The following is a 14,187-nucleotide window of genomic DNA, read 5'->3' on the forward strand; positions in this document are numbered from 1 at the left end:
AGTAACTGAGCTTTTCTCTGATTTTCATGGCTGATTTGCCTTAAGGAGAAAGTTCACATCATTCCATTTGCAAAGCTGTCTGCTGATGTCTGTATAAATCCTAGCAAAAAAAGTATTCTTTCAGTGGGGATCTTGTGAGATACAGGTGCTAACAAGTTGCATAATTGAAATGTTAGAAGAAAAGAATTTGAAATTTATAGTCACAGTGGATGTAACAAAGACCTTTTCTTTGCTTCACCTTGTGACAATTTTTAGGAGTTTTGGCAGTCTGACAAAAATAGACAAATGTTAAATTGAAGAACTAAATTACACTGTCAAAGAAGGATAGCAGTAACAACCTCTGTTAATCTCCCCTACTTGAAATCCTATTTTGGTTAACATTAAAATTAGGGGTTGTGATAATTACTGGACAAAATAGCGTATTAGTTGGGAAAAGGCTTGAAAAGCTCAATGAAACAGTAGTAAAGGAAATTTGCATATGACAAAAAAATTAAAACTGAGTGGGAATTTTGAATAAAATATTTTAAAGAAACTGTAAAAACTGGGCATTTCTTTGTTCACTTCACACTCAGACCTGCTTTATGCATTAGCAGTCAAAATATTTGGTTATTGTATGTCATGTAACTGTAAAGTAACTGTAGTTCTTAAGTGACATTTGTGTAAAGAGCATAATTATTTTGAATGTGGAATTTTTTTTGTTGTTGCACTTGCTACAGAATCTTCTGTGATGCCCTGAACTTTGAACCATTCACAGGGATGATTTTCATCCTTAGTTTTTAATTTTTGAATTAACATTTCTGTGATAACTTCATTGTACTTTTCTGTGTTCTGTATTTCTTGATGTTGCTGGCTTAAGAGAAAATATGCTTGAATATGTTTTTTCTTATTTAAATAGGTGATTTAATCACCTTTATTTAATACAGATTTATTAATTATTAATCACCTAATTTAATACAGCACTGATGTATGGTAGAAATAACTTTTGGTGAATTATAGAAGTGTTCAGGAAGAGAATATGAAGTTAATCATTTCAGTCAATGGCCTTTCCCAAGAGGAAAGTGCCCCTTGGTGATGTGTTTGTGGAAGTACAGAGAAAAGTATAATATGATAAAGCCACTGATTTTCAGTTTGAACATGCTTATCTAGGTTTGCTAAGTATTTAACATAGAACTCTAGAAAGAGCATTTAAATGTCTTAAAAAAAAAAAGGAAATACTCAGGCAGAGGTGTTACAGTACTCAAACACTGCAGTCTTTTCTGCACACATCCCTGAAGGTAATTAAATGCTATGACATTGCTAAACTCCGGTGGTTCAAAAGCAATCTTTGTTGCAAATGAAAGCAGAAGCAATGTATTTCTTAAACTTTTCATGCCTGGACTTCTGTCACTTGCACCCAAATCTCAGTTTTAAGGCAAAACAGTAAAAGGCTATTCCTAGTTGTTTCAATTATACTGCTAATCCAAATATTTCTAGTGGTGATGCTCTCTGTGTAGATGAAGCACTGTGTGCTTTATTTTTTCTATGAAATAAATTATTTGCCTCAAGCTGGTCTATGCAATCTGATATATTTAAACTGACCCATTTTTAGATATGGAGATCTGGCACTGCTTTGGAATCATGAGTGCAAATTAGTAGTTGGTTTTTTTTTTAGTCTGAAGTAGCCTGCAGTATGCCAGTCTGCCTCTCCAATGAGTGCTTAGCGTGGGACAAAAGATTCACATGAGACTGTGAGGAGGCAGCAGGAGAAAGCAAAGGATGCCATTTCAGGTAAAACTCCTTCGGCACTTTGTGGAGACCCATGGCAGTGAAGTTACTACAAACAAGCCCCTTGAGTCTTTCTGTGATCAAGTTGCTGAATTGCTCAGTTCTGCTGCTTTTGAGGAAGAGGTTGTTAAACTTGCTTGGTTTTATTCTCCTTCTCGCTTTATGTTTCCAGTTGCTCTATTTATAACAATGTGATATATACTTTTGATATGTAGGCTGGGTAGCATTATCAGTTCTCCATTTTTATAATAAAGGAGCCCTAGGAAGTGCTGTATCTGCTTTTCAATGAATATTCAAAGGCTTTTATTATAATGGCTTTCACTGAGAAGTTAAACGTAAATATTTTTTCCTGTATTTTAGATGAAGGTTCATTTGTGTGTTCTATACAAAAGAATTGTGATACAGAGAACTGCAGAGAAGAGAAGAGTAAAAAAAATAATAATCCAGGGTAAATGAGCAACTGTGTGGAGTGTAGATGTCTGCCAGGTGAAATCAGGGCAGTAAGACATAGGATCCACTATTCCTAAGATTATGATTATGGGTGGGATTTCCACATAGTAGCTGAGTGGATCTAGAAATCACAGTTTAACTTCATCCTGTCTTCTGTGTGTTCCTACCTATTCTCTGGCACTCATTAATTGCACAGTGGATTAAATTGTTTAGGAAATTGATCAAACAGAAAATTAATATTTTGAGGAGTTTTTTGAGTTTGGTGGATTTGGTTTTTTTTTGGGAAAAGAGAACAGATAAAGAACAAGTCTTCTGTTTTAACTCAGTGTTAGCCAGCTCATTTGTGCTATACAGGGTAAATGACAGTGGAGTGCGGCCAGAGGTAGGGATTGCATTGACAGGCCTTTGCCCTTTAACGAGAGCTAGGCTTTACATCTAGCCTTTAGATTATAGACTGGGAAGGGTGAAAACAAACTGTGGCTCATTGAAAGCTCAGAGTCCAATAACTGGCAGTAGCTTATTTGTGTGTGCTTCAGTTTCCAGGGGATCCTGTGAAAAGTCATCTCAAAGCTCACACTCCTTTAGGGACTTAGTTGTGGCGTAAGGCATTTCCGCTTGTTTTGTCCCAGTTTTCAGTTCAGTTCATTAGTACTTGGGATTAACCTGATGGTTTCGTTATAAAATCACATAACAGGAAATAGTAAGAAGTAATAAGGAAGCAATAAGAGCACAACAGGAAAGAAAGTGTTCTATATGGGCTGTTTAAAAGAAATCATAACTTTATGTATTTAGTGGAATTCATTGTTTGGTGGTCTTAGACTATGAAAACCAAACCTTGCACTGTATGCAAAACTGGAAGATTTAAGTCCAAATATATTTTTAGTTTTTTAAGTAAGTAGTCAGGGAACAGATATATCAATAAAGCAAGACTTCAGTTTGCTGCATATTTGGAAGTTTTCTAAGTTCATCTTTTGAGGACATGTTATACTTGCATTGACTTCTCGTAAGTCAGACATTCACTGTATCTACCAGTTTGGTAGACATTTCCCATTTTCTTACTACCCTGCTTGGAAATTTCTGGCCAACAGTTGATGGAATCAAAGTTTTTAAAATAGTATTCTGTAAAACAAAGATGTTGTTTACCTCTAGAACAAAGTGAGCTATAATTGCCCTTGCAGGAACTTCAGTAATCACATCTGTTTTGCAGACAGGTTCATTTTGCATTATGCATTTTATTTATTCCAGCTTTGAAGTTTGACAGCAGATCATTAGAATTAATTCATGTAGCAATAAAAATTGTGAGGTTAGGTAAGGCTGTTACTTTGATTGTTGTATATCTGCTACATTAGAGATCTTGAGATCTTTACTTGTAGGAGAGAGTTTGTCTTCTACAATGTCCTAATCAACAGTGCTTGCTTTGCTTCATCTGAGCTCCTACATCCAAAACCAGTGTCAATCTTATTTCAATGGTAATGCATTACAATTTAATGGAGTCGGTGCTGTAAGGAGTTCCATTGAATGCTTGCAGATTTGAGCCAGAGGAGAGGTCCTTGAAGTCTCTCATTCTTTGTAACTGCTCATGCTTTAAAGACCAAACTGCATCCAGTTTCTACATCAAACTTTGAAGACCAATTGTTGAGCTTTTGCTGTTCAGGGTAATGTTAAGCTAAATTTATTTTTTACTAGATTGGAGCAAACCTATAAAGCACTTGCCTTATTAGGTTTAAGGATCATGCTGGTTCAGTAATATGTGGGATTTCATCATATTAATCTTCTTTGTTTTAAGTAATCGTTTCTATGTGTTGGTAGAGACTAGGCTACTTAGTTACACACTAGAATCACTATTAGTTTATATGTGTTTCCACTTCAAAACTATTTTCAATTAGAATTAATTTTAAATGGAATCAGAAATATAGCAGTTATCAAAAAAAATAAGGTGTATCTAATACTGTAAAATAGAGAATAAACTGACAATGGCTCTCATCTGAATCCATTCAATAAATATGCCTTTCTGATTAAGACATAATATTTTAGATTACTAAGATGATGTGGAGGTAGTATTCTGGCTATTGCTTCTGTTCCTGTTGTCATTCTGCCTTTTGTTTGACAACTATTCTGTTTTCCATAGTCTTCACATGCTTGCAACATTCCAGATTTCCTCAATTTAAAATGAAGCAAATTGTCAGAAGAGTGATTTTTGTCTTGTATTTTATGAAGTAAGTTTTTGAAACTGCTTTGCCATTGTAAAATGAAAGAGTGTATGATTTAGAAAGCTCAAAACAAGTAATAATGAGATAAATTAACTTTGTAAAAGTATATTTCAAATCCTATTGAAATTAGTCTGTGTGTTCCTTAATATCCCTTAAAACAATTCAATAGGGATTTTAAAAGCTGTTCAAAAGAATGAAGCAGATGTAGGAAACTAATGCAAAACTTCCTTAGCTAATCTTATTAGGAATTTACATTACTTGAACTAATCTGTACTCAAATAATGCCACATTTTTTGTGTGCCAGCAGCCTGCTTCTGAAAAAAAACAAGTAAAAAGAAGGAATCCTCCAAACCCCATGATAGCGAAAGTATTTCACCCTGATCATTCTCTTTGTCCTGTTTATCTTTATAAATTCTTCACCAGGCAGCAGCCTCCAAGGTTTTTGCTGTGTCCTCAAGTTTTGCCCATCTTTACATCTTCCTCTACCTCTCTTGCTCTTCATGCCTGTCCTTGACTGCACTGGCAACTTAGCATTAGAAAAATAATTTATAAACTATTTTTGTTCTTCTAGCCTAGAGTCTTGCTTTGCTTTAATCTGTCTATATATGGGTATTCTGTTACCATCTCTAAATTGGAAGAGGTCAAGGTTAGAACATGGTTTCACTAGAGGCTGTGGTCTGAATGAAAACCTTACTGACAGCTGCTGAAACTCGGTCTCCTCCCACGTCCAAATTTCCCTCTCCCTGTAGTTTCATGTTGCTTCCTTCTCCTTTGCTTTATGCCAGTATCCCTTTCAAGTGCATGTTTGTTTTGTTAGAGTGATAGAAAGAAAGTACAAAAAAAAAAAATAGTGTCATTTTCACACATTTTAGTAAACTGACTTCGCTCACAAAGGAACCTGATGAAGATTCATGTTGGCATAAGGGCAGAAGTTTGGGACAGTGGCTTGGAGCAATGATGCAGTGGAGTTGAAAGGAAGGGTAAGCTGAGAAGAGCCATAAATGAGAGTGGAAGGAGAAACAACAAACCCCTTGGGCTAGTTTACAGAAAGCAGCCCAGTCTCATTTAGATGTTAACTTGTAACACGTGGAGCTGAACTCAGGGTGCGCAGTGCCAGCCTTCTGTTGGACATCACCTGCATGCCAGTAGCCACTGGTGTATTGAACAGGCACTGTGTAAAACCAGAAATGAAGCTGATGATGTAGGAAAGGGGATGATAATTTTTTCTTTGTTACATTGCTCAGCTATATTTTTCCTAGAGTATATATATTTTGTGTCTGCTACAAAGAGTTTTACATTGATGAACAGCTTGACATAGAGTATCCTCTTAGCAGTCTTACAAGCCAAGGGTAGGCTTGTAGGGTTGTTTTTTTTTAATTAGTGTAATTAAGTCTGATAGCTATTTCATCTTTGCATTAAATTTGTACTTGTATTGTTTTCTGCATGCCATCTGAGCAAATATTAATTTAAAATTTCAATGTATAAAATCCTTTAAAAAAAAAAAATACAGCCTCAGCATCTCTCCAGATACCCATACTGGATAGATTTGTCATTTACTGAGTCTCCCCATCAGTGAATAATTGTCAGTGAACCTTTCAGGAAAGCGGACATCTTTCCAGCAAAGGCCTTCAGGAGACTTCTTTTCTTTCCTCTCATTTTCTAATGACAATGCTTGAAAGTTGTAGGATTCTGACTGTGTTCCTCAGCACAGTTTCTGTATGTATTTTTCTGCTGATCTCGGTAGCCACAGAGAGTGTGGTTACACAGTTATGAGGGCTGCTGGGTGGTAAGAGTTGCTTTTGTACTTCCCCTGCATCCTTTGTTCACAGGGGTGATGCTTGATAATTATCTCTTCTGTGCTAGGGTGTTTTTATTTTTATCAAACTGTGACAGACTAGTCTTCCACCAGATTTTATTTCCCTCCTACACTCATGCAGACTTTCACATGATACTTCAAAAAAGCAGCTGAGAAGCCAAGCAAAAAAGCAGGGCTAAAAGTTAATTCAAAACTTCAATTTATGTTGCAGTTTGCTGTATGCAGATCCAAACATTTTTGTCTGAAAAAGCTGTTTTCACAGTAACAGTTTCTATTGGGGTCTGTGGTCTAGTAATATTTTCTAAAAATGTGTTTTCTGGGATAGACCTAGTCAGTACTTGCTGTCCTTACAGATGCTGATTAAAAACAACTGTTTTACCCAGTTTAAGATGTAAACTGAGGATGCCAGTTCACATCTAGTCATTACCAAGTGCCAGTTGGAAAAGGTTTGTCACTGCTTGCTCTGCAGTGGGACAGGCACCTGTCCTGGAGCTCTCTGCTGTTTATCAAAGTGTTTCTGGCAGTGGGCAGGTCTCTGCACAGGGAGTCCCTCTGCAGGGAAAATGCTGAAATTTGCTGTCAGGAAATACCCACTAATGTTTGCTGTAAAAACTCACTGAATATACTCTCCAAAAAAAGATACTTCTTGTAATATCTGAGGAAAGCTGCTGCCTGAAGGGATACATCCTCAATTAAATTAATTAAGGAATCTGAGCAAACATGAGGGATAATATTTTTCTGTGTTCAGTATTTGACAATTTTAAAAGTAGTAACACTAGGAGTGCTTAAAATAATATTGACTTAATATAGTCCAATACATTTGTTATGTAAGCACGCAAATATAAAATATATAAATATGCAAGTGTGTTTATACAGATTTTTTCACAATTTTGAGTTAGGATCCATGTTTTTAACTTGACGGCACATTTAATAGATTTTTTAATAACTCAGGAGAAGTAAGAGAAGTACTTTAAACAAATGTAAAGAAAAAAGGTCTAATGGTATCTGCTGGTTTTTGTTTGGTTTGCTTTTTTTAGATGTATCTCACAAGAATTTCAAAAATTAATTGAATGTTTTTAAAGGAGAGATGTTATTGAGGTCTCTGTGAGCCCATGTAATATTATATGGTCTGTACATAAATCAGACTGTATTAAATGGTCCTGCCCAGACTTACTGTCTGAATAGATTCAGACTAAGGAGTAAGAAACTGGTTTCTCAGCTTGAAATAATTTTTTAATTGGTGGAATATTACTTGGTTATTATTTCCAAAGAAGCAATCTTCAGTCCTTTCTGCATTATTACTGAATTAATTTCAAGTCAAAGGTGGTAAAAAACATGTTGTTAAACCTTAAAAGCAACTTTAGTCAAAGCAGATTACCTCACACTTTCTTGTTATGAAGATTATACAGGACTTTGAGGGTGGGGATTTTTTCACTGCAGGTGGACTTGGTTCAGCAGGGCAGAGACAGATTTTTCCATGCTTTTTTACTCTACTGAAAACATCACTTTTCAGCAATATTGGTCTTTCTTAGTATTTCAGCACATCAGTTTTTTCTTTCTACCAATTTCATATGGAATTACTGTTAAAAGGAAATTTTAGAGTCATGATGGCCCTTAGTTTCCATTCTGTATGTAATGTCCTTGCTGGTTTTGCGTTGGCAAGTGTCGAAATTGTACTGTGCCTACTGCACTACCCTGAGATTATCTCATGCTACCTTTCACACACATACAGCTCTTGTTTGGTCAACACACTTCAGCACAGTTGCAATTTCTTGGGTATATGTAATGAATAATGCAACAGAAGAGTGAGAGAACTGTGCTATATTTAGTGTTCATTAAGGTACACATTCCCTCTAATCCTTTTAAAAATATATTCTTGCAGCCTATTTGTACTCTTCTCTGAGCACATTACAGTGGTTTTGATTTCAGTAGTCCTTTGTGGTGAGAAATAAATTGAGCAGTAGGACATTCATGGAATATGAAAGCTTCTCTTTGGCTGTTCATTCTGACTGGCTTCTCCTGACATGAGAGAAGCAAGGCTTATAGCTACCAAGGCTTACATCATGCTGCTGCTTGCTTTTGCTGGAACTGATTTCATAAATCTGAGTTTTTGAAGATTTTCCTGAAAGCATACATTTGAAGGATGTTTCCTACTATTTCAATTTGTTATGTGAAACCCCAGTATCTCTTGGTCCTCGCCTTTTTCTAATACCCAGTTATCTTTTTAATATTTTGTAACTTGTTGCACTTGTAGTATTGCATCAGTGTAGGGAGAGATGATTTCCACTTGTTATGGTGTGGACCGTGTAATGCATATGGACTCACTGCATCCATGAAACCCCTAGGTTTGGTGAAGCAGCCAAGTATTTTTAATAGGGTTATGCAGGGAGATAAATGTTTTGTACATGGCAGCTGGTATGAAAAGTGTTTCCATTTTTTCCCCATCCTGTTGCAGAAGTGATGGACAATGGAACTGACATTGTCATCACTTCCTTAGAGTCAACATTCCACTGAGGTTATCTGACTTGCAGTGCAAAAGCTTGCACTTCTGAATCATCATTTAAGGCAGTCAGCAGAACTAGGGAAGATAATGTTAATTAAACTTGATCGATACTTAGAAACTTTACATGAAGCCCTAAGGCCTAGAACTTGTTGATTTTTGACATGTGTTTTTAGGCTTACTTTATGACTTCTTATGCAGACATCAGTACATAAAGCCATCTTGATATTCTACTCACACCTACTTAATATAAGAGCTATAAAGAGAGTCTTCAACCTGTTTATTTTCTAAGATGGTGCTGCAGTGTTTCTGTAATGTCCAAGTGTTCATATCCCTTCTTTCTGCAGAGCTGTAAAGAGATATTTATATTTGTGTATTGGTTGGATTCCAGTGTTCCTGTCCATTTTGATTTAATCATATGTGAAGCACAGGGAAAAATTTGCTTAAATTGTAATCCAGTCTTAAACCCTGCATGTACATTGTAAATCTGGTAAACACAGATCCATTTTTACCCTGGTCAAGGGCTGTTGATGTTGCTATAGACATTCCCTTGGATTGTTTGCTCCCAGGTGTGGTGAACTGTCATTTGCATTCTTCTTACTCTGTAAATGAGTAAACAAATTTACTAAGTTACAAGAAATGAGTTAAAAAAGAAAAACAGTAGAGATATTACAATACTGATATACACCAAGACTGTTAAAAGAATGTGTTGCATATTCTTGAGCACTATCTTTCTGGTGGATGATAAATCCATTTTATAGACAATCATGTCTTTCAGTGTGGCTTATTTCTTTATGTTATGGCTTCTTCAGGTTATTTCCCCTTTCCTCTCTCTGCCCAATTTACTTCTATGTAATTGGGCAGCAGGTGAAGAAACATATAAGCTTATTATGCTGTGATAAAAATATTTTATCTTCTTATGTAAATGAGTATTGCATATAGTGAGGTCATTATTATGCTACTTGTGCCTTTATTATATCGAACATGTTATGAAAAATTGCAGAAGTGTCATAAACACATAACTAGAAATTTCAGCTTCAATAAACATTCCATCATTAATGTTTCAAGAGAAGAAAGTGAATTCTTCATGTGCATTTATAGAGATAAACAGTTTTTGAGAGCAAGTTACGTTATGTGTTGTTGACTGTTGACTCTCTTTCTTTTTCCAGTTGCCCATATTTGTCAGAGAAGATTACGCCTGCGATACCTGCAATTGGTGGGATTCTTTTCTTTTTCGTGATGGGGACCCTGCTGCGCACTAGTTTCAGTGATCCTGGTGTCCTCCCCCGCGCAACACCAGATGAGGCAGCAGATCTAGAGAGACAAATAGGTAACACCGAAGGTCTGTTGTCTCTTCGCTTTCCTCCCGAGGGTGCGTGTGCTGTGTGCTGCTCTGCTCGGGGGAGGAGTTACTCCTACCTTGCCACAGGGATTGTTTTGGAGCTGTAATGTCTGGTGACGTGGCAGTGATTCCTGTGGAAAGATGATTGATCAGCTCTTCACCAAGAAAGTAAACAAAACCCTGGCCTTTTACAGGGACAGTTATTACTGCACATACTTCTCAGCAAGCCTGGTAGAAATCTCTCTGTAGTACATAAGAGAATAATTTTTGAAGTGTTTTTGACAAGAAAGCTGATACTGCTTTCTTGAGATCTACAAAGTTCTACAAAAAGATATACAATTGTGTATTTTTAAAACTGTGTATTTTCAGAATTTAACTGCATTTAATTATATTATTTATATTGCAAAAGAGTCAGAAAAGTCTCTGTGCTAATTTACAGTAAAAAGGTTATTTTTTTGAGTAAAGTCAGCATAATTAAATTAGAGAGCTAGACTTGAACAATTCTCACTTAGCAAGAGCACTGTTAACTAAATTCTGTAAGTGGGACTTCTACAGGTACAAATATGCTGAATAGCTGAAATGTGCCACCTGAATAAGAAAACAGGATGAGTTTGCAGAGCTGCTTCATAAATAGTGGGTTTGTTAGTAAGCTACTCAACCCTACTAAATGCTACTATATCTGCTTTGATGTGATAGCCGGTGGAAGTCCCATTTTTCTGAAGCAGTTTCAGAGAAATGCTCACTCATATAATTGAAAAGACAGGTAACAGGTCTGTGCAAGCACAAGAGAAATACTTGCAACATCCTTGATTTAATACCATAGTGTAGTCCTAGGCTTTTTATGATAGAAGCATTAAAACATTTGCTATTCATCTGAATTTTGGAAGTGCATAAAAATACGGGAAAATATAATGAAGAAATCATTCAGCACCAATGTTATGGTTTACTTTGATTGCTCTCCTTCAAGGAATTCTTTACTTAGAATAAAGTACCTCCTTTAGTCAAAACACAGGTACATGTTCCTGTTCAAGGAATTGCTTATTTGCCCCATGTTCACAGAAACATTGATCTACATCGGGAAGTAAATTATTTCAAATAAGCAGCTTATGACAATAATTTTATATTGTCATCTGTCAGAATTTTAGTGAAATGCAAAACTAAAATTACGAATTGAATGTACTAGAGGGAACAGTCAAAATGTTCCTCTGTGCAACAATTTCAGAACTTGTGTTTACAAATTATAATTCTTTTTAAATGGTATTGCATACTTGTTCACAGGTTGAGGCTGCTGAGCTGATCAAAGCCATTGTCTTTTCTTCAGCAGTAGCAAAGACAGTACTCTTCCAAGAAGGGCCAGTGGAGTATTGAAGCGAGGAATTTCAGTGCCAGTAAATGTGGAGTTCCCAAGCATGAGGGCTTATGAGACTTGAAGGCAAGTCTAATAGAGGAACAAGCTAGGCAGCTATAAGAAATCATTCTGCCCTAAAACTGTGCTTCTGGATTCAACAATGGAAATTGAAAGAAACATTTTTGTACTGTTACAGTATGGCTTTTTATGTGCCTGTAAAAGGTATGTCCTAGTGGAGTGGTATCTGTGCAGCAGGAAAAGCTGAATGGCTCCTGCAGTGGAAAAGAAGACTAGATTTTCCAAAACTATCATTCTGGCTGGATTGCCTTGTAACTTGCTGTACCTTTCAACTTGAGGTGCAAGGTTAACAGGAATTTTAGACAAGGAAGTTCTTCAGATAACTCACCTAAAAATAATGCCTTTACCAAAAAGTTTCTTTTCTAAAATGTGTGTATGTAACCTGTCCTATCTGTGGCTTTTACTTTATTCAAATCATTCTGAGGTACTTGAGTCTTACCCTGCCCTACTAGTCTCTTTGGGAAGCAGCCTACCGGAAATTATTACAGTTACACTGAGAAACAGTTGTGTCCCAAGATAAGGAATTGTGATATAAGAATGCTATTTTGAAGTTCTCTTGAAACGTATCAAACTTTATTTTTTTACATTAGAAAGTATAGAATAGGATGAACTGATTAGGAAGAATGATTCTCAAAATAAGACCTTCTGAAGAAGCTGACAGTACTTTGTCTTTTCAGACATCTTTCTGGGAACAGGGTGGTCATATTAAGAGTGAAAAATGTTTCTACCTAGGCTATCAGCCTAGGTAGAAATATCATTCTTCAGGTGAAGAATGGGGGACTAACAGAGCTGTGATGCTGCTATTCTACCCCCTGCAGAAATGGAAAGAAGTTATTTCTTGAGAATTTGCTGTCTTCATAGGTAAACAAAAAACCAAAAGTGAAAAGAACTGGGAAAAAAAAAAAAAAAAGAAGTTGTCCAAGAAACAAAAGGAAATTCTGTTATTCAAAACTACTGTATTTAATGCAGATCATCAAGCTATCCTCATACAGAGGAAAGTTGGGAAATGAAATAAGAGGCCATTTTGACTGTATTTGATTGTAGTCAAAAATATACTAGTGCCAGAAGTGGAGATAGTTCCTTAAAGGTCAGTATGAAAGGATGGCACAAGCATATTGAGAAAGGCAGAAGGAGAATAAAGACAGTTACAATCAGCAAGCAGCAGTAGAGGACAACAGGACAGGTTCTGTTAGAGGTCAGAGGAAGAAAGAAAAGTTGAAGGCATGCTGTGTAATTGGGAAATGAGAAATAGCAGAGGACAATCTGTAGGATTCAACACTGCTTTGATCTCAGAAGATAATTTGTATGCTTCTTGATAGCTGATAGAGCAGGTCAGAAGAAAGAGAGTAGTTGTAGTTTAAAAGTCTGTTAATCTACTATACTGTATATTGGTTTATCTAGTGTTCTGCTTTAATAAAAATCTGTCATTTCTATCACTAGAAACTGCTCTCTGTCTGGAAAGACGTGTTACATGATCAAATTACAAGAATTGGGACTGTCAAAGGGTTGGGGCATGTGGCTATTCAAGTCTCAAAACAAGCAACAAAGAATTTCAAGAGTAAATCAAGTGTAACCAACTGGTATCCTTCATTGAAAGAGTAACTGTCTTGGTGGGAAAGCAGAAGATGTGCTTCATTTTTCACTCTAATTAGCCTCTTGGTGCTGTCCTGCATAGGATTTTTTCTATATAAGTTTTGGAAATAAGTTCTAGATGAAATTGTCACAAAGTCAGTAAGTACCTTTCCAAAAAGACACACTAGCAGCAAATGCTAAGTGCTCAAATAGGACCTTTCAGAGACTCATTGTGGGCTCATGAGGAGTATGCTTAACTCTGAGATGGAGAAATTTGCAATCACTGGGTTTGATTTTTTTAATATATTTTAAGTAGTTTGAGCAGTGTTAGGGAAAAACCATAAAATGCATGAATATAAGTGGAAATCAAATACTAATGGAAAGGGTCTAAGTGATGAATGGTGCAGGAAGAGGAGACTTGAGTGTTATTTCCAAACAGATTGAGTTAGCACTGTGGTATGACAAAAAAAGGGAAATCCTTTTTTGTGGCATGTTAGAAGAGTGGTTCCATGAACCAGAAGTGACATTCTGGGATACCCAGTGGTGACAAGGGCTCAGTGCACTGTCTGGTTTTCCACAGCATAAGTAGAAACTCAGGAGGAAGGCAGCTAAACAGAGAAGTCTGGAAAACAGGGTCTGTAAGAATATCTAATACATACGTGCATTTGGCCTAAGAGAGAGGAGAAGCAAAAGTCTTAAAATCCTCTAGTTTGCTGAGGTTTTCATATAACGTAATAGAACAAAAGCAACTAGATGTATGAGGTTTATAAAATGTAAAAATCGCTGAGGGTAACTTTATTTGCTAAAAAGGTGCTAGGATTTCACTGAAATGCAGCAGGATTTTTTCTTTCTTTAAATGCAACATCTGAAACACCTACCCCCTGCAGCCCCCCCAGGTTACCAGGATAGCCCAGATCTGTGAGGCCTTGGAGGGAAGTGTTTCAGGAGCTGGGAAAAGATTCCAAAAGAGGCTCCAACCCCCGATGTGGTCCAAGATGTTTATCTCATAGGAGGAAGAGGGAAAAAGAGAGAACAAGGAAGGGACAGAGCCTTATCTAGGCTCAGCACAGGAGGGACTACTTGGCTCCCAGCCAACTGAGTCAGGAA

The 14,187-nt window shown here is 36.5% G+C and overlaps 1 protein-coding gene across 10 annotated transcripts in view; it reads left to right on the plus strand.

Annotated features, from left to right (window-relative positions):
- The window catches only part of ZDHHC14 (zDHHC palmitoyltransferase 14), a 93,778-nt gene that overhangs the window by 42,319 nt on the left and 37,272 nt on the right, over positions 1-14,187 (plus strand). For 5 of the 10 annotated variants that reach the window (XM_085575266.1, XM_085575265.1, XM_021532094.4 and 2 more), the window contains one exon: positions 9,910-10,070. In XM_085575266.1, coding sequence (XP_085431392.1) covers positions 9,910-10,070 — 161 coding nt within the window. Of the gene's footprint in view, positions 1-9,909; positions 10,083-14,187 lie in introns of all 10 variants that reach the window. The other 5 variants (XM_085575264.1, XM_085575263.1, XM_021532095.4 and 2 more) reach the window with 1 other exon arrangement.

Source organism: Lonchura striata, chromosome 3 (genome assembly GCF_050655825.1).
Source record: "Lonchura striata isolate lonStrDom1 chromosome 3, ASM5065582v1, whole genome shotgun sequence".
NCBI classification, from domain to species: domain Eukaryota; kingdom Metazoa; phylum Chordata; class Aves; order Passeriformes; family Estrildidae; genus Lonchura; species Lonchura striata.